The following is a 21,963-nucleotide window of genomic DNA, read 5'->3' as shown; positions in this document are numbered from 1 at the left end:
CTAAAGCTTCCTCTGGGGGTTAAAATATAATGCAAAAGTTACATTTTTAAATAAAGTTAAAATATTTACTCTTAATTAGTGTATCTATTACAAGATGGTAGGAAGGTGTATGAAGTGCTAAAAAGCACTGTGACAAGTTCCAAATTATACACTTCGGATGCAAGAAAGAATTGTGACTCAATTTGCTTCAGATAATTATAATGGAAGAGAGCACCAGGGGGAGGAAAGTTATGCAGAGAAAAGAATTGAAGTGTTTCAGATAATTTTTAACATATTTTACATATTTGCATAGTATTACCGTAGTTAAATTAATGCATTTCATACTTTTATGAAATATCATTGTGTTTTGTGTACATAAACTAAATTTTACTACTGCAGTTTAACAGCCATAGTAAAATGACAGTCAAGTATTATCAAAGAAGGTGATACGGATTATTTTTATTGTTGTTAATAAAGTGATTTAGAAGAGATCTTTCATGAAAATTCTGAGACAAATTCAGACAATATTTTTCTTGAACTGCAGTCTTCAGCCTTGAACATGTATTTTATCAGTAGGGGAATTTATTTACAGCTGGTAAAACAGCAGGTGGTAGGATTTTATGTACTTTCAAAAATACAAATTATTTGATATTTTAGTTTAAGTAGCATGTATCCAGAAGTGACCTATATTTTTCCTTTCCATAGCTCAGAACAAATCACATGCTATTTAGTAAGCTAGATATGCTTTGTAATCTGCGAAAATGATCCTAATATAATTTTAGAACAGGTATCATTTTGTGTGTTAATACACTTAAGTGTGCAGTACAGCATCTCCTTTCTAGAAGGTAACTGGAAAAGTTATGATAGCACTAATTCCACTAGACATTTACTCTAGACAGGGAAGTTAAACTGTGCAGAAGTGGTGGTTTGTGATAAGACATTCTGAGAATTAGGTCACGTAGGGTTCAATTGCCTGTTATTCAGATGTCTTATTCCTTTGCTCACCAAATATGTGATCATGATCATTACCCAATTTAAAATACTACTGTGCACTGACAAATCTGACACAGTGTGAGCTACAGCTGACACACATTTCCTAGAACAGCGTTTCTTGGAATTTTAACTTTTCATTAAGTGTTGTCTAGTCTTGCATTTCATTATGAACATTGCCCCACTTTTATCATTCAGGAGACATGTTTAGGGTTCCAGACTGAATTTGTATCCTGACTCATGATCTCTACTGAGCTTTCTGTGTTGATTCAAGACAGAGGAGGTTCTGAGGCTCATGGAACGTCACTTGCAGACAGCTCTGTGGTTAAAAAATAGCTCTGCTCTGAGCCATCAGGCATAGGCAATCAGCAAATGGTAGCCAGTGCAGCACATCTTCCTCACATCCCCAGAATCATATATGCAATGTGTGTGTATATACACATGTATATGTATGTCTCCTTTGTGTGAGTGTGAGGGCTGCTCTCAAAGTACTGTTTTCTACTTTATGATGTTTGCTCACAACAGCAGAGATGGAGATTGGTGGGATGGCAGAGAAGCTGAAACTTCCTGCAGATATCCCTTACATGTTGTTGCTGTGTGACAGATGGCAGCAGGGGGGCAGTCTGACAGAATGGCTTGTGACACGGAAGTGCATTTGAAGCAAAGGGGGGGAATTGAATTTCCCCATGTAGAAAAAATGGCACCCATTTATTGATGCTGGCTGAATGTTGATGGAGAACAGACAGTGGATGTGAGCACAGGGAGGTGGTGAATGCTATATCTCAGCAGTGGTAACAGCAACAGTAGTCACCTCCTCTGGTACAGATTTGTATGAGCAAGACACACAGGCCTTGCTAATCAATGCTGGATGTGACTGTGTTGAAAAACAGTGTTTTGTAACTAACAAACAGTGTTTTTGTGCTTTTTGTAATCTTGTATCTGGTGTAGTTTCCATGGAAATTCATAGGAGGCATTGTTTTCAAAGCAACCTACATACTATATATATATATGTATATACAGTTATATGTACAGTGCATCAGATATTAAGTGGCAGACCCCAGCATGCTGCAAGCACTAGTTGTGCCAAAGCAGTAACTTTTAGCAGACTGCATGTGAAATCATTTTTTCCTGTCTGCAAACCACTGCAGCAGATCTTTAACACTATCAAATTTAATATGCTAATTACAGGGTGTAATTTATTCTTTCCTTCAGCTCAATTTACGTCACGACTGTTCACATAAAATACCAATCTGGATCTTTTAGCAATTTATCTCAAATCTATAATAAATACTTAAAATTAGGTCATGTTCTGTGGAATGGAGTTTTATACAGACTTTTAATTTAGTATTCTAATGCAACAGTAAAACTCGTTTATTTGTTCAGATAATTTCAAGAGAAGGTCCTCTGTGGTTTACATGAAAAAAATTATTTTACCTCCTTCCATTTGCTATGTGCATAAAGGAGATTCAGTTTGCAAATTCTTAAAGAGGAAACAAAGACATGCCTGACTGAGATACAACGCCTGCTGGGCTCTGGGCTCCCGCTAGTTTGGTAACCTTTGTTCATTTGTATCATTAACAGAACAGTTTAAAAAAATCTGAGCAGGGTCTACGTAATGAAAGCAAAGAAATTTTTACGAATCAAAGTATTTTAAGAACACACATCCAGAAAGGAAAATTAAAAACAGAAACAACAAACACTACAAAGCTGCACCTATTTTTCTCACTGTATTCAAATGTCAGAACAATTTATGCTAAAAATATAGTATGTGGTTTTGGTTTTATGCTTTATTAAGCAAGCTGTGATTACCTCTTCCCAATATTGAATAATGAACATGCTGTTGTGGGCGCTGTGGTTTCCATCGCGAGGCTGTTGCCCTTGCTGGAGCTACACGCACAGCGATGCACACAGCCGGAAGCTGCAGGATCCCATGTGGCATTTCCCCAAAGGAGGTTGCAGTCTCCCATTACTGTGCTTGGGGATTTTCTTTCCTTGTCAGCTCAGGGCTCAGCACGTGGCAGGGTGGCCCAGGGAGGCAGGTGGGATGCATGGCCCTGGGGGAGCGGGGCAGCCTGGAGGGAGCAGCTCTGCTTCTCTGCAGAGCATCCCTGCACTGCTGCTTCAGTGGTTGCAAGTCCACAATACCTTTATATCAGTTTATGCCATCTGAGAATGGGTCTGGTCAAAAACCAGTTGGTAGTGGGAATATGTGGCAAAAATGTGGCAAAAGTGGAACTTATGAATTAATTCCCAATTCAGCTCACTATCCATCAGTGCTGGGACTTGAGAAGAGGGCATAGCAGCATCTTTCTATGGCAGTTCACAAATACATCAGTTTAAAGCAACTGGGAAACAGGCTTCTGAGAAGGAGTGGAGCACACGGTAAGTCCAGGTGTGCTGTTGTTGGGGCAGACTGGAATGGGAGCAGCTGAGAGTGTTTTGGTGTTAGGGGCAGAGTAGTACCCACAGGGGCAAAGGCCCATCTCCGTGGGTTTGTTAATGGTTCTGAGCTGTTGCTGCTGCCGTCTGGAACCAAGACCTGGCAGCTCCAGCCACCGCAGCTGGGCTGCACTGATTAATAGTGGAGATTCTTAACCTTATGTATGAAACATGCAAATGTGAGTGCAGCTCAGTATTTAAGATGTGGTATTTTGAATGCCTTACATGACAAGCTTTGTAAAAGATGCTTGATTTGGCACCAGGAATTGCAGAACTAAAATGTACTGTTAAATCTTTGTTATTGAACAGAACAGACCATCTTCGTGTAACTTTTTATTTGAAGGTAATAACGCTGCCGCGTACCATATTAAGTGGACATAAAAAGTAGTTCTCTCTTTGAATATGGAAAAGATGAAGTAAACTTCTCATTGACTTGCTGTTCACATTTTGTGTTTAAGATTGGCTCTTACTTTCTCACAGCAGTTACGCTTTTTGCAATATGGCTCTGAGTCCTGTTTTGCTGACATGGAATGTGCTGGGCTCATCTGAACTTTGTGCTCACTGAGCTGTCCTGTGAACAAGTTTTTAAGGAGATTTGACAAAGTACATGGCTATGTAGCTCTTCTAATGACACATTGCTTGAGGTCAGTTTAGCAATCAGTATTTCTCATCTAAACCTGTCTGTCCACTGCCACTAATAGTGTAACCAATAAATAAGTAAATAAATAAAAGGCTATGTGACAGCCTTAAGCACCATTAAAACAGAAACAGGGAATGGAGGAAACCTTGGTTTGGTTTGTTTTTATTTTGGTGTAGGTTTTTTTTTGTTTGTTTTATAAGAATTATATCTGTGCTAATGGCACTGTCTTCAAACCTTTTAGAGATTGTGGCCTTGATGCTATTTCTTTGTTTTGTTTTTATAAAGCCATATTAATATCTAGGACTAATTGTGCAAGAGAGAAATCACCTGCCAGGAGCCAGAATTTTAGAGGCTCAAGAACGTTTCTATGTATCTCTCACAGTAGCAGTATGTACTTAACATAATGAGAGCAGAATATGTAGCTGTGAAAACTGAGGTCTGATATGATTGCTGTGGTAATGATTTAGTTTGGCAGGTTTGAGACTGTTGGCATCATGCAGATGAAATGCCAGTGGGAGTTAGAAGAGATCCAAGTACGTACAGCATCATATATACAGAAAAAGGCAACCCACCTACTTATTCTCTTAAACAGCTTCTTTTCCATCTTTAGTTTTTAAGCACATTCACTAAATCATAATGGATTCAGATCAAATTTGAGTGTGTAAACACCTGTTTGCTCTTGCCTCTTCTGGGACATCTCTTTTTATCCCCCCACTGACTTGGGAAGGACTAAGGGAGCCATAATTTCCTTCAGCAGTTTTCTGATGCAGTAAATGAGGATGAAGTGCTCAGAAGTGATACATCCAAAGACTAATTTTTATCATTCTTTTTCCAATTTTGTATTTGTCTGTAGTTGTTTCATTTACTTGAAGATCTTAGACTTGAGGGAAGCTTAAATTTAGAGCATTACTACATCTGTCTTCTACAGAGACGTTAATTCACTGTCATTTTTATCTTTTTCCTTTTATTGTACCTTACTAAATAGATCTCAATTAAATTCCTAGCTTGCATCAGCACTTTTACTGTGCTGAAAAACTACCTTTAATCTTCGATGATCCTTATGGACATTTTATGTATTCTTAGTCTATTCTATATTTAAAACTTTACATTAATTAAAGTTACCACTGGCATGCTAATTAGTAAACTTTGCGATGAAAAGACCTGCTTACTAGGTGGATTTCCTCAATTACATTTCATGTTTTCCATGACTTGAATCAAGACTGTGAAATTCACTCCAGGTGATCAGACTGATAGTAACCAGCCCACACTCTTCAAAAGTTTGACCTGTAATCTGGTTCTGTATACTGGCACTTCATGGACTCAGTGGTCAAGCAGTTTCCTTTCCCATTTGACTTTTATTGAAAGTAAACTGACAGGTTCCCTGAGCTTTCATTCTATAATGGATTATTTGGAGAAACATTTTCTGCTTGTTACCACAGGGATAACCAAGGCTGGACTTGGAAATAAAAGCAGGAGGATCTGATTTATCATCATTAAAAAATGTTGTGGAGAATGCAAAATCAAACTCTTCCTTAGGGGAAACTGAACACTGCTTAGTACAGTTTGCAAGCTGGTAAAGACATCCCCATACATCCACTTAGTCATCATCTTGGCATGAGTAAAAGTGGCAGTAAAATAGAGGGGAGGGAACTCATTCAATATTTTAATAAAAGAAAGATTAACTGCAAATATTAAACAGATGGCATGCAAATATCAAATACAACATGCTTTTTAAATATAAACTTTTTGAAAATAGAGAGCCTTCCTTCAGTGAAACTGTTGTTAACTGTATGAAATTTGTTTTGGAAAAAAGATGAAAAGAATTGTTCTTTTCTGTAACTAAGCCAATGCAATTTTCATTTGCTTCACAATTCAGTCTTCTATGTGATGCTTCCAAACCTCATTGACTGACTGGGATGCTTTAGGCATAGTATGTACATAATACTGAAATGAATTCTGTCCCTAGTGTTTAAAATGATTTTTAAAAGTCAGCTCCTTGCATTGAGCTAAGAACATAGCGAAGCGTTTCCATGTCTTGTCCTCCAAGCTAGAGGTAGAGACCTTCATTTATTTTTCAGAGTTATTATCTGAGAGGGAGAATAGCTGGCAAAAAAAGGAACAGGCCTGTGCACCAGTCAGAACGGATCCAAATTTAGCAAGCAACCTCACCTACCATTTGTTTATATTTTGTTTGACTTTCATACAGTCCCACTTTATATGCTTGTTGTCATTCAATGCATTCTCCCTTTTTGTTGTTGGGAACATTTAGTCTTTGTACAAATATCAATATTGTCATCCAGCAAGACTGTACATTGCTTGGTGCTCTTTAGTCTTTGTTTTGAGGAAGAAGTTTAGTGAGTAAAATTAACATGCAGTACTGATGAACGTTCATCCTTTAAAATATACACACTGTTGAAATTAATAATGGTCAATCAATTCATGTGGTGAAAGCTATTTTTGTTTAAGAGCTCGTTAGATTTTTTCTTATACTACATTCTGTTGTGGCAGGAAGAGATCTTGGTTCAATTCAGTTCGAGACTTTCAATGTGAGTCTGAGTTAATTACTTAAAAGTATTAGAGCTGAAATCTTTGTACTTACCACCTGGATCTAAGTGGGGAATTCACTGGGTAAAAGACAAACAAAAAAGACCACCATGCTTGCTAGCACTAGGGGCATGTTTCAAAGGAGCCTGTTGCTTAATCTGACTCCAGACATCCATAAGTTTTGTTCCCTTTCAGCCAAGTACCATTTAGAGTTTTCTGCCTCATTGTTCTGTTCATTTAGATTACAACACCTTATTTCACTTGATTGCATTTTCCTTTTTCCCCTCAGAACTATGGTTTGGAGACTGAAAACCTGAGAACTCTCTCTCACAAGCTGAATGCCTCGGCTAAAAACCTTCAGAATTTTATAACGGGTAGAAGGAGGAGTGGCCATTATGATGGCAGGGCCTCCAGACGACTGCCAAATGATTTTCTTACCTCTGTAGTTGACCTGATTGGTGCTGCCAAGAACTTACTAGCCTGGCTGGACAGGTAATTTACTTTTTCTTGACCTTGTACTGAATATGAATATGAATATGAATATGAGAATATGAAGATAAATGATAGTACTTAATTTGGAAAGGAATCATAGAATCATAATAGAATCGCAAAATAGCTTGGATCATCTAGTTCCAATCCTCTCGCCACAGGCAGGATTGCCAACCTCCAGATTGGTCTACTAACTAACCTACTACTCCAGGTTGCCCAGGCCCCCATACAAACTGGCCTTGAACACCTCCAGGGATGGGACATCCATAACTGCTGTGGACAGACTGTTCCAGCACCTCGCTACTGAGTGAAAAATTTCACCCTGACATCTAATCTAAAACTCCCCTGTTTTAGTTTAAAACTATTTCACCTGGTTCTATCACTGTCTCAAATTTAAAAATCTAGATAAATGTAGTTAAAATTTTAACTGTAGCAAGACAGAACCCAAAACATACAATTGCAGCATGGAATTTCAATTGTTTCCATTTTTCTGGAGTTATAGCTGTGGAGATCTGGAATCTGAATGCTCTTCAATATATAAATGGCACCTTAGAAGTCATGGTGAGAGTGAATAACCCTCCTTTATGAGATTTGTATAATCCTGGTGACATCTTCCTAAGCTAATGCCAGCATTCATATTCTCTTGGGCTATGACCTTGTCAGTTCTTATGCATTCAGATGGGGTCAAATTTGGTTAGAACGTGGAAAGCCTGCAGAAAATCCCAGTTCACAGGAAGCTATTACTGACTAAGGAAACATTATTTTCCTCTCCACATTAAGGTGCTAACTTCTGCAGAAGAGTGTTGTCATACTAGTAATGCTTTTTTAATGAACCATACAAATGAAATTTTGACTGCTTACAATTATTTGGAAGCTCATGTTTCACTGACATTAAGAATGATAACTTCTAAGGTTCTAGCCAAAATTCACTTCCTTCCAGCCAACATTGTTTCTTGTTTCATAATCATATTTTACAAAAGTTATTTGGCTTGCTGCTGGAGATTGTCGTGATTAGGTGATTCATAATTTTGTGGTGTACAACTGATCTCTGTATTGTATACATCTTCTAAATGCAATTGAAGACTCCAAAAAAACAGTAGAACTGTGTTATTGAAAAGTATATTCATTATTCTAGGAGTCTTTTTTCTTGATTAAACCAGAGAATAAGTAGCTGACCTGATTATACTTGCCTTTATGAAAATGAATTTACTAATCATAAGTACTGTGAGATATCATTGATATCACATAAATCTATTCTTCCTTTCTCACAGGTCTCCATTTGTCAGTGTGACAGAATACTCACTGCTGAAAAACAACATTGTTCAACTGTGCCTGGAACTAACAACCATTGTACAACAGGTAGGAGTGGTTATCTTCCAGTCTTTCCAAGTACATATAGTTGCTCAAAAATCATAATAGTGAAAACATTGCTAAGCTTTTACTTGATCAGAAAAAATATATATTTTTGCTTATTACCTTTCTGTTCCTTCCATATTTTCTTTTGGTGGGAGTGATGGGAAGATTTCAGATTTTGGCTATAATCATGTCTTTGGACAGATAAAAAAAATAGTGTGCAGTTAAAAATAATTCACTTATCTTTTGAGTGGACAACTTCATGTTAAGTTATTTGCTGCCATAGAAGAACAATGTCAGTCAGAAACAGGTTAAATGCTAAAAAAAAATTGTTAGAGATTCAAGTGTGTTTAATGAAAAATATTTCAGGGACAAGTTCTTTCTTATATCAAGATGCAACTGTACTACATCTTCTTCACTCAAAAAAGTGCCTGTTACATAAAAGCTGTTTGTAATTGACACTGAACTAGTGAAATGTGAAGCAAATAAGGGTAGCAGTATTTTCATTACTAATCTGTAATGTAGTACAATCCACAGGTACATCAAATACTTTCATCTGGTTCTGTAGCTCTACATATTATACAGTAATAGTCACTATTGTTATTGTCACCGTCTGCCCCTGAAATAGAGGAAGTCACACAAGTACAGAAAGACTGAGTGTAAGTTAGTAGAACTCACTTAAGAGGCTTTCTGAAGTAGCAATATTCTGTAAAATCTTTTCCTAATGTTATTACTTGCATAAAAAAAGCAAAAAATGAAGTATCTATCAGATTTTGCATTTGCACAGTGTAGCCAAGGCTCACACACATCTTTTACGCTATTAGCCTTAATTTCTAATACTCAACTTTTTTTCCTTTTGAGAATTGTTTACCTTCATGCAATATTGCAGTAGAAAACAAACAATCCTTTTTCTCTTTTCTTTGTTTATAAATTCCTATGTAGACATTTAATTGTTAAAGTATCTTTATTAAGCTTTCTTTTAGTGTTTATAACGCTAGGCTATTTTTGATTTACAGACTAAGCAAAATGAACTTCTCTGCAGTACAAAATTTTGGAGTCTGATTCCCCTTGTGAGAGGTAGATTGTGTTTCTGCAGTGGAAATTTCCAGAATTTCTGTATGTAGCATAGGATAAGTTGCCTTTCACAAAGAAAGTTGCTGAACAGAGTAAAGTTGAGACCTAGGTAAAATTGGCACAGGCACTTGATAAGGTAATTATATAGCGTAGGGGAGAGTCTGGTGCAGGACAGAACTGGTGTGCAGATAGTTGAAAATACTGTTCTCTTATTGCCATAAAGAGTACAGGACATACCCAAAGGCAGGGGGTTGGTAACAGACATTGATGCTCAACCAATGAGTGCCAGGAGAGGCTTCACCTGCATTGGACCCAGGGTAAATAATGGAGGAGATTTCACTGACGAGTTGTGCAATTTCTCCTGTCAGTAGATGTGTGTGCCCATTATTGCAATAGTGAATAAAATGCCCTTCACAGAGATCTTTGCCTGATTAGAAATTTTTTATCTTGAGCGTGTTTCTCACACCCTCCTCAGCTGATATGTACTTTTTTGGTGTGACTTTAATTTTTCCCCGTGGTCTAGGTGAAAGTAAGAGAATTTTGAATTGTGGTCTCCATTTCTTCTTTTGGCTGCTTTTGGCAAATGAAATTCACTTCTCTGCCAGTAGTAGATTGGGGTTTTGTTTTATTTCTTCATTTCTTCAATACCACTTCATTCCAAAAGCTGTCTTCATCTTGACAACTTAAAAACAATATATCTTAGAGAGCAGTCTCCAGGAAAATTCACAATGAAAAATGTTTAGTTCATTTGTAAGGTTAGTTAAAAATCAAGACCAGTCTTGTCTTTTTCTTACCTTATTTTTAGATCTGGGTTGCTTAATAGCTATCTGATATTTTTACAGTACATAAAACTTAGTACCAGAAAGTGTAGATAAAGCAATATCCTTCAGAGGGAGGCAGCTTTATTGTTACTAAATCTGAGCAAAATTGATCTTAATGTGTGAAAGCAAACCTGTGTCTCACCTAACAAAAAACGTAGTCTTAACTGTAGGCTGAAATATGAAGTGAGTGGCATAAATAATAGAAACCATTCTAACCGACTATTTTTTATACTGAATGAGATAAATTTTAGATATCTAATGCTAAATTGTACTTAGTTTTCTTATCCCTGACATATCTCCACTTTATTAAAATAAACAGAAATTGCAAATGAATAGCATTACATAGAAAGCTGCAAAATCTTTGAGGCATCTTAATTTTGGGGCCCAATTGCCCTTTGAAAGTTTTTACAGTATCTGCAAATTTCAGTAGTATATGAATTGCAAACTAAAATGATGAATGTGCCATGATTATGTGCAAGTCCTACCATCTTTTTTTCTTTATCAATATTCAAAAAAAAGCTCTTTTATCTTAGCAGAGTTGTGAAGGTGTCATACCTGTCAAAGTCAGAGTGTTGTGGAAGTGCAGAAACTGGCTTGTACGTGATATTATAGGAGTAATTATTTCATAATTCCGGTACTTTACTGTTCTGCAGAGGAGAAATGAAATGCTGCTACTTGATTTTATATTTTTTTTTAACTCTAAGAAAAATAATACATTTTTAACGTCTACATGCCTATGAAGGATGGAGAAAGAGTACAACTATTATTTATCTTCTAGATCAAAATTGTATAAGTGTTAGTCCTGGAATAATCTATTTTTTTTCTATGAGATCCCTCATGCATTTCTGTGTATCAGGAAAACAAACAAACACAAAACAACAACAAAAAACATCAGAAGAATGTTGTGACCTACATATCTTAGAATTTTAGTATAATATTGCAAGTGCTTTAACCTCTCAGTTAAACTGGTCTGATGTATTAACAAAAAGCCATTATGCACATATTTTGGAAGGAATCCCAAAACCATTAATAATTTTAATGCTAGTGTAAGCTTGGATGTGCAACCTAAGTATAGCTAACATTAATTCTGCTCTACAAAACAGTAAAATTTCGGTTTCACTCTACACAAGTCTCAGTTATTTGACCTGAAGTAATTAAGCTTGTTCGGAATTAAGCTCACATTATTCTTCTAGCACAGAAATTAAAGGAACAATTTAGATAGAACTATTAGCTCTGAAATCAAGCTATAAGCCCTCCTGTGATCATGTGTTTCTCTTGGTACTTGCAGGGTTAAAGGGAGATGGTGGATATGCTGTTTGAAGTGTGTAAAACATGTAAGAAAAACTGCCTTGGGCATTGCCAACCAAACTGACTAATTGCATTCTTATTTTTGTGCTGAAGAAAATAACAGCATGAATACAGAAGAAACATCAAAGGGGTACTTGACCATGAAATGCTAATATAAATTCCTCTGTGTTCCTTGTCATTTGCAATCTGGTTTATCTTTCTTATTTTGAAAACTGTCTTCACATAGAAGCTAATTCCTCCACAAAAGGGCCAGTCCTCCAAAATAAATGCTTAATCTTGTGGGTGAAGCAGCTACTGGTGCTCCAGGTGTGTGCACAAGGCTGTGTGGCTCACACAGGTAAAGCTGCCCTGCAGCGATCGCAGACGGGCTCCTCACCACAGTGCCTCACAAATGCAGGCCAAGAGCTGCACATGGCCTCTGTGCATGGGATGCGGCCAAGGGCTTTTGCTGCTGGACAAGAGGAGCAGGGAGCTATCAGTCAGCTGCAGAGCCTCCTGCAGAGTACCACAGCCTAAGCTGATCATGCAGCTAATCTACTTGGAGAGCAAATGGGGTGAGGATGTTGGAATTAGTTCATGGGAAGTTTAAAGCAATTAAACGTAAATTAAAACTGTTACTGCTATCACGTTGATCCCAAAAAGAGGAAATGATAACTTTAAGGGAACTTAAGTTAGAGGATCTTTTGTGTATATCAGAAAGTAAAATTTACTTAAAAATTTATTTAAGGAAAAGAAAAGTCTTTTTTTACTTCAAATATATCCTGGAAGTATATCCTGAAGTCCTTATCTTGCTCTGTAAAAAGCTGCTTCCAAGATGGCAATACATTTAGCAGTTCTCCAACTTTATTTTTACTGCTATTAAACGTTAATTGACTTAAATAACAACTATCAGCAGGGCAGACGTGCTGGGACACCTCACAGTTTTCTCCTCAGATTTTGTGAAATAAAAGCACTCCTTTGACACAACAGATTGTTGTCACAGGGCAGTGCCCACCACAAAGCCTTCGGTGATGGAAGGTTCTGGAGCTCTGGGGCAGGGCTGCGGGTGGCCTCAGAGGTGATTGCTTTGTGAGGGGAATTGCAGGCATTTCTATTTTAATCTCACTTTGCCTGGCACACTTGCATTTTTGTTATGTTCCTGTTAATTTAATTTTTGTAAAACATCATGAGAACTAGTGAGCCCGTTTGGAGTGCTTGCTGGCAGGAGAAGCTGCATTTTCTCTCAGTGCACTTGTAATCTCTTCTGTGGGACGGGGTTCAATACTCCCATGCCATGGCTGTGCCCTGCAATAGAGGTCGTTCCAAACTTTAAGAAGCAGTAGAGGCAGTGGGCACCTTTTAGGAAGTGTTATGCTTTGGTTCATGAAATATAAGTGATATTCTGGCTGCCTGTAATGTTGTTAAATAAAAATATAAGTTAAGTGAGTAATGTTTTAAGTTATGGATTGATACGAGTTACTGTCCTTAAAATGACATTTAGAATAGGAAAACGGCTGCTCTGGAAGTTACAAGACTTAAGCAAATAAAGAGGTCAATTAGGATTATATTTTCAGGTCTAACTTTGGGACTAGGTCTAATTAGGTCACTAAAGCAGTGAAACCCTCTGGATATCTCTGAAGCAGTGTGCAACACAAGCAAACCTGAGTCTTCTGTGTCTTCATCCCCTTCTGATGTGACTTGTGCCCCCAAAACCAAAAATTAGAGCTGTTATGGAAATACTTCCAAGAGATGGAACTGTGGCTGTTTTTGTCCCATGTGGACAGTAAAAACAATTATGGCCTTGAAGCAAGAATAAGCCAAGTATATAATCTTTAACATCTTTAATCTTGTACTTATCAAAATAATTTCTGCTTACTCGACCTTCTGACACTTTATAGTAGCACAACCTACCTATTGGTATGTCTGACACAGTGGTTTGCATCTCACACAACTTGTACAACAGCATGCATTCATGCAATGCCTATCATGCTCTGAGTTTCAGTGGATTTCCAACATGCCAGATCAATTATATTCACTTTTTTTTTCCCATTTTCGTGACTGTCCCCACTGCTTTACATGTATTTTACTGCTAGTACTGAGCAGAAAAATTTCTTTACTATAATGGAAGAATAAATCATCCCTGAAGTTAATGAGCCATAAGAAAAGTCAGGTTACTTTTATGAAGTGACATTCTGGACATGACAGAACTGAAGAGTTTGTGTTTATGGTACATCTGTAAGAGATAGTTGACAGCATTAAGCATTCTTTTCTTTCTTAATAGGAAATTTAAAACAATATGCATTAATTGTGTTTGTTTTATTTTCCCACAGGATTGTACGGTGTATGAAACAGAAAACAAAATTCTTCACGTGGTAAGTATTCCATTACGGTATTCTCCAGTCCTACATCATGCCCTTCAATCATTTTTTAAAAAGTATTAAATTCTACTATGGGAAAATAAAGTTACTATTTGACAAAACTCACAATGAATCATATCAGTTGCTGAAAGTTAAAGTTTTCATAAATAAAATGGAATTGCTAAATATACATATACATATGTGTATATATAGTTAAAAAATCTTTTTAACACAAGAAAGAGGAGAAATGAGCTTATGTAGACTGCAGCCCCTGAAACCAGCTCAGTACTAGTGGCCAGCCACTTTAATTATTGCCCCAATGGTCCACATTTCAAACTCCAAAATGTTATGCTTTTTTTTATAATCAACCCAAAGAAATATAAATAGGCTCTACACAAAAATGTTAATTAAATATTTTTTCATCTAAGATAATGTCTTCAAATTCTCTGAAGATTGGAGGCTCCCAGAAGGTGATGTGATTAACGTCAAAACCAGACCTATCAAGTCTTTTTACACCTTGCTAAATTGGACATCTTTCAAATTTAAGCCTTAGGAATTAGTTCTCTTCTGGTACCCATGCCTATTTATTTTTGCAGGCAAGACCAGAACTCAGGTTGTTTTAGAAGCTTTGCAACATGATGGTACACTCTTTGTAGTGTGGTACTCTTGCTAGGGTTGCTTGCACGGAATGCTGTCATTCCGTTGCCTATTTGCATTTTTAAGTTCTCTGGTTGTCACTGACCCAGAACACTGTAAAAGCTTCCAGCACTCAGCAAATCTAATGACTAAAAGGAAATGGAAGAATATCATGCAAAGTTATTGATTGAGTATTGGCCTTTAAGTACTAATACTTTATATTTTCATGGTGCGTGCACAAAAAGCTTGTACTCACAGTGAGGTAGAGTTAAAATGTATGGTTTGGGGGAAATCTCGAAGGATTTACAAGTTTAGATAAGCTTTTGACAAGCTCTTACCAAGTGCCTGACATTTTTTTTTAAAGCCTTTTACACATACTCTGCTTCCAGCAGGGATTAAAATATATCATAAAACATTGATGTGCTGTTAAATTCAGAAAGCATGCAGTAACTTTTAGGAAGAAAAGCTCTCTATTGCAAACCTGATTCTAAAAAGAACTAAAAGCAATGTCTTCTGGGATTTGGATTTTGTATATATACATATATACAAACATCTTTTAACTCATGACTTGTGATTCTGTGTACATCTTCTGGAACTCCATCTTTATCAGGAATGTTACTTTTAACCTTGCTACCTCTTCTCCATAGAAGCTCAAAAACATAGAAGAGGGGAAAGTTTCAGTTTTATACTTTCCATTTTTGAACTAGTATACAGGACTTTAGAACTTTCAATTTTCTTATGACAAAAATATCTTAGCAGATGTTAATGCATTTTCTCATACTAACAGTGCTAAATCAAATGATATTTCCAGTCCCTGTGCTGTTATTCATGAATTCTCCTCAGTTGTTCCATCAATACTGTCTCAGCCTTTGCATTATGTATAAGTATTGTCAGGTGTCTCCTGGACATGCTGAAATACATTTACAGTAAAGTAATATTTAAAATTATTCCAATATATTATTTTTGAGTACTTTCCTAGCATAGATTTTAAATAACTTTGTGAACTGTGGTGAGATCTTAAGATTCATAAGATCAAATTTGAGTGAAAACTTGTTTACTTTTATTTAATTGTAAAGCTTCTTTACTGAGAAAGTATTTACATGTGACAACTCTTAAATTATAAACCATATGCAAGGTGACTCTGGATTTAATCTGCATTTACTCTGTGTGTATGTTCTTAAGAAGATGTGAAAGCATGAGAGTGCTTTATTTGGAAATAAAAATATTATTTTGATATGACAGTAGTTCAAAAAACAGGCTGAAAACATTTGCACACAACCAGGGTCAGCCAGCAGGTCATATGTAGAACAGCAGTAAAATATGTCATTTGAGCCAGCCAGTTTCCCTATCTGCAGTGGGAGAAGACAAGACCTGAAGTTTTGTTTATGGTTCCTGGCCCAGAGCTTAAACTGCAGGAAATATTCCTGTTATTTTGCTGACCTTTTGATGCAGTCATGCATACCTGAATGTGATGCTTTGCTTCTTGCATCTGGTCCAAAATACAAATGCCACATCCAGTACTCCAGAGCTGTACTTACATTTCCAGATGAGTGGCCATACAGAGAATGGGAATGTAATCTATAAATTCAGTTAGTTAGTTTTATTCCTCGTGACAACTTTATTTGTTTAACTTCTCTGTATAGTGTCAAATGGTATATTAGAAATCCTCATGCTTTTGCAAATGACTGAAACAAAACTTCCCGTAAGGGATTTCACTACCATTTTCTATAATTAGGGAAAATGAGAGCGTAGTCCCTGAAGGAAAATAGATGCATACAGTAAGTTTGACTGGAAGACCACTCTGGAATTCATCAAAATGTGTGCCTTCAGACTAGATTCAAATATTTTGGGGCATATTCTTTTTGAAGGAATACTTTAAACTTGGTCTTTACACATTAAGATTCTCTGAGAGTCCAGATCAGCTCCTTTCTAATCCACAGACTTAAAGTTTGGCTTCCATTAATAGATTCAATTTGTCACCATCACCACTTTCGAAATATGGTTCCTATTTTGAAGGTGTCTGTGGATTCACACAATTCACAAATGGATTTTACATGCTTCATAAAATAAAATTTCCATGTTATTTATTATGGTATCTTATAATAACAGATCAGATTAAGTTCACTGAGCATTTTTATACATTTGGTATTTTTGATGCATGGATGTTCTCAGTACACAGTATTACCTTTTGCTCAGAAGTACTGTACAGGCATGTTTATTTTATTGACCCAGATATTTTTTGTTACCTTAAGCTCTTGTTCTTAACTTCCCTATGCAACACAACTTCAGTTCTTAACAACCTCTAGTTTTTACAGGAGAAATAAATGATATGTTTATTCTCAGATTGTTCTCAGACTTAAGAACTTTGCCAGTAGTTTCAAATAAATACAAGAAATCATATTTTTCTTTGTCTTATTTTTCTTTGTAGTGTAAAACCTTGTCTGGAATTTGTGACCACATCATTTCACTCTCATCTGATTCTCTGGTGTCACAGTCAGCACATCTAGAGGTAGTTCATCTCACCAGCATTATGCCCAGTGAAGGTTTGGTAAGTACCAAAGCAATTCAAATATTAGAATTCAAGCCTTGGATCTTTATTTTATAAAAATAAAGTTCCAGAAAACAAAATGTGTTTTCATTCATATCCTACTATTATATTTATTTAATTTCTTTTGGTAAGCTGAATATGATTTCTGAAGGTAGTTTAATTAACATTTATGCAAATAAAAGGATTGTAGTCAGTTTTATTGTCAGTTTTATCTAGGGCTTGATGTGCAACTAGTAAACATATGAGCAGCTTAAAAATAGTTAATAGTCTTTTGATAACCATATTACAGCTTTTGAAATGTACTAAAATAGTTAACTTTATTTGCACATGTAAGTATTTGAGCATTCATTGCCATTAGTTAATGTGCTTTGAAAATGATTAGTGGAAGGTATGTTCCTGTGTTTTGCATTAAAATAGTTAAATGCCTCCCTTACAGTATGGTTAAAATAAAACTTTGATAAATATTATCCCAGAAACAAAATACATCCCTTATACTCATAAACTGTTGTTCACTGAGCAGGCCAGGTAGCTGTCTTCTGGACATCCCAGTCGCTTCACATTATTGATTGGTCATACAATTAAAATTCTCCCCAGATTTCACAATGTAATAATTATTTTGCTACCATTTTTTAGTATAATTGTACTGTTACACTTAGGCAAGAAATTTTTGTGAGATTTATGTGTCGATAGGTAAAGATTTCTGTATCTTTTCCCTAGCTCCCCAGTTCACAGTCATTCTGGTGTCAGTAGGCTGTGGGAGGGATAGGAAAAGTGCTTGGGAACTTAACATTCTACTAAATTGCCAAATTAAAACCTGTTCTATTGTCACTAACATTGTGTGATGTTTCTTCTTTGTAACTGAGTGCTTGTTTTGATTCCTATTAGTTGAAATGTGTTCTATTATTTCAGTACCTTACTCTTTATTCAATTCTGAACAGCAATGAACATCATGTACAAATTCTGTCAAAGTTACAAGAGCATGATTAGTGAGGTACATACTGATTTGGGACTGCTTTAATACCATAAGTAATTTTTGTATGATTAGACACATTTAATTTACTTTTGGATAGATACAGTTTAAAAAAACTACAGCATAATAAAATACTTTTTACTTTAACTTTTTGGCATTATAATCACTTTTACAAGGTGTAATCCTGAAGACAGACAGATACTATTTGCTGTGCTGCATCCCTAGTGACCAAAGCTTCTGTCTTTTTGGCTTAGATTCTTCTCTTGTCCAATTAATGAGTTAATTCAGGGATATCCAAGAGATGCCAAGTCAGTATCACAGCTAGTTTAGTATATGTACTGTAACCCTGTTGCTTTTGACCTGCCTTCAGGCTGATACAATCCTGCACACTTGCAATCTGGATCTCTGTATAACTTTCCCTTCTATCCAGAAATTTCAGCTGGCTTCTTGGATGTGAACAGTATACTCTCAAAGCAAACTTATCATAAAGTCTCAGGGTTGGATTTCATCCTTTATGACATGGCTGCCAAAATGAGGCTGGTTGGCTGTATTGTCATGGCCTGTCACACGGCCTGTAGTCTCCTCCATACTGCCTTCTTTTCCAGTGGAACACCAAGCAGACAGAGCCTGTGCTGTGCCCACGCAGTAGACTGGGCTCCATCACTAGGTGGAAGCGCTGTGGTGTGCATACTTCACCATCTGCAGTGTGCCAGTACTTTTATAGCTAACACGACTGCAGTCAGTGGGTACTGCTGACGGAGGACATGAGATAAGTATTGCAATCAAATTTGCCCGTTTAAAATTTTTTGTAGATGAAGCGAAATCACTGTGAATGACTGAGTTTTCTGTGCCTAATTGTGAAGGCGCTGTAACGTGGTAGGTTGGAAAGTTCTTTATAATCAATTTTGCTGACACCGTGTTCTGCATAGGAAAAAAATATGAAAAAGGACTATAAATGGGAATAAAAGAAAAATCATGTGAACAGTAAAACATTAATCAGAATCAAATATAGAACAGAGTAATGAATTACAAATGGCTTTCTCGTGATTGTATAGCAGTTTTTTCCACAGGATCTCTACTCCATTCAAGAGAAAAATGAATGCTATTCACTGAATGGAAAGTATGCAGAGTTCCATTTTTATCCTTATCATTCAGTGTAGGGTTTGATGTATTATTTACCACATTTCATCTAAGTTCTGCGTTCCCTTCAGTTACCAATGACTTTTTTTTTTGTTGTGGCCTTACTGAATGCTTCACAGACATCAGTTAATTTATCCTCAAAACATACTTGTGAAAGAGATATTGCAATTTCAGTTTTATAGGAAAGAATCTCATATAGAAAGCAATTTGGGGCAAAATCACTAAAAATCTATTTTTTGGAGACTCAGTGGGAAGTGCTTACCGTATGATTATTCAGGAGGCTTGTTACTTTTATGGACTAATTACAAAACACAACCTCTCTTGATTATAAGCATAGCTAAGATTTTATGAGCCACTGAGATCTGTAGCTTCAGCTTTGAACACTGTTGGCACCTAGAAAAGGAGTGTTTGTTACTTGTTGTGAAATATCTGTTGTAAACAGATCGCTCAGACTTGTATAAGAATTCAGTTATCTAAAATAAAATTCAGTTGTATTAATTGTGAGTTTTTACTTGCAAAACTTCATTTCTTCAGCAAATGAACCTGACTTCCTATAGACATGGCATAAGCTTACATATAAACTGAATTAATTCCCAGGTTTAAATAAGTACTGTATCTTTACAGCATTTTCACAAAAGGGTTGTGTTTCATATGAAAATGAACCTTCATTGATAATATTTTCTAAATTTCTGTACATGTTATTATGAGCTCAATAGTCCTTTTTATTATTCTAAAATGTCTTTTTCAGTCTTCTTTATTTAAAAATAGTCTCATCTGAAGCATTCCCTAGAAGACACTTTTCTGATAGGTCAGTGGCTGTTTGCTTGACAAAATACTTTGCACATTAGAAAGATACTGTGGCAGATACCGAAAGTCTCTCCATATCTTCCCTATTACATTTTGAAGTAACTTTCAACGTCACTTAAGTCTCCCCTGAACTGTAACAGTAGGCATGTTAATACAGTCTGATTTGTCAGCTCTTAAAGCAAAGAGAAGCTGCATGCATGTTTATGAAATGAAATAAAAACACTAACTGCATGATCTAATGAAATGACCTTATAAAATTAAACACAAAAGTTAATAATAAGGCAGTGTTTTAAGAGAACAAGTAGTCACAGTGAGCATTATCTAAACTGGTAATTCATAAGCAGTAAAGTTAAGCTGTATGACCAGTTTTAGCTACTTTTATTTTTAGGATTTAAATAAAGTTAAACTTATCTGAAAATGGATTAGTTAATATTAAGGTAGAAGCAATAATGAAAGGTCACAACAGATTCTGTTGGAGCAGGTTTCTCAGAGTTTCATCCAGTCAAGTTTTGATCATCCCCAAGGTCAGCTATTCCACAGCCTCTCCAGGCAACCAGTTCCAGTGTTGCGTCACCCTCAAGGTTTCAAAAAAACAAAAAAGAAAATAAAATTGTTTTTCTGCCAAGTTCCAACTTATTTCTCATGCTTCCATCTCTTTCAAAAAGAGTTTGGCTCTGACTTCTCTGCAGCCTTACAATTTATGTAGTTGTAGAGACCAAGGCAATCTTGCCTTTCTGGAGTTTTGCTATTTTTGTAGGTTAACAGCTAGCCTGCAGATCTTCATTAAGTTTCAGGAATCTTGAGATCAGTTGCTGAACAAAATGTTCTTTCTCATTTGCTGGAGGCTCTTGCATTTTGACAATGCAAGGTGATGCAGAATTATTGAAAGGATAATGAATCAGCAGTACAGTGTATCAATTAGATTAATTAGATTTCAAAATTTGATGTATAGCCACAAAATACAGAGAGATGTGAAGCTACGACCTTACTCATGATAGGTAAGAATGCAAGCAATTGAGTCTCACTGACATTTAAGGCTCTGTGTATGTGTGTGCATGCGTGTACGGATAGATAGATACCTACTTAGGTTGTCTCTCTGTATCTCATCAATCACCTCCTTGAAGCAGAATTCTTGCTGGACTAATTACAAAACTCCTGTTAGCTCACCATGCTCATTTTTTCTACATAAATTGGCAATGTGAGCAGTGGTTCTAAGTTAGATTGTTTCCTTCTTATTGAACCAGTAACTCTCTGAAAGGAGGGCATATAATTTTAAAGACTATTTGTGTTCATTGTTTGAGTTTTGATACTTCTTTTATGGCACTAGTAATAAAGAGAGGTTATGTTAAATATTTCAAACACTGAACTGTATCAAGCTTTTATGCTAAGGCTTGGGCTTGGTGCTGAATTCTATCCCAAAACTTCTTTCAAACTTAAAATGCATACTGTATATAACAGGCAATGATACACATGTGTTTAACTGCAGATGTTATTCACACGATTTATTCCAGACATCTGAAATGTTACCATTTTTAAACTGAAACAGACATACATACTTACTGTATTATCGTGCAAACAATATTTGTTTCTTACAAGTATTAATTACCTTTTTGCCTCTTTTCAGGGGATGTATATCAAATCAACATACGATGGGCTGCATGTAATCACAGGAACAACTGAAAATGTAAGCTTGCTTAGCCTAAAAGAACATCTGTTGTGCATGCAAGTATCTTCTGTATACCTGCAGTGTATTATTTTGTATCAAAACTTGCTGTAAAGCAAGGCACTTCTTATCAATAGTGTTTTATTTATTTATTTATTTTGCACATATTATGTCACCATCTTAAAAATTTGAAAATATTAGCAATAGATGTAGAAAAATACCTGTG

General features: G+C 36.1%; 1 protein-coding gene across 1 annotated transcript in view; it reads left to right on the top strand.

The window, feature by feature from the left end:
* Window positions 1-21,963, top strand: part of LOC125699886 (connector enhancer of kinase suppressor of ras 2-like) — a 172,203-nt gene that overhangs the window by 72,766 nt on the left and 77,474 nt on the right. The window contains exons 3-7 of the mRNA XM_048959890.1: window positions 6,882-7,084; window positions 8,353-8,440; window positions 13,947-13,988; window positions 17,038-17,157; window positions 21,699-21,758. Of these exons, the coding sequence (XP_048815847.1) occupies window positions 6,882-7,084; window positions 8,353-8,440; window positions 13,947-13,988; window positions 17,038-17,157; window positions 21,699-21,758 (513 nt within the window). The remainder of the gene's footprint in view (window positions 1-6,881; window positions 7,085-8,352; window positions 8,441-13,946; window positions 13,989-17,037; window positions 17,158-21,698; window positions 21,759-21,963) is intronic.

This window comes from Lagopus muta, chromosome 13 (assembly GCF_023343835.1).
Source record: "Lagopus muta isolate bLagMut1 chromosome 13, bLagMut1 primary, whole genome shotgun sequence".
NCBI classification, from domain to species: domain Eukaryota; kingdom Metazoa; phylum Chordata; class Aves; order Galliformes; family Phasianidae; genus Lagopus; species Lagopus muta.
This window is presented reverse-complemented; position numbering and strand designations above follow the sequence as displayed.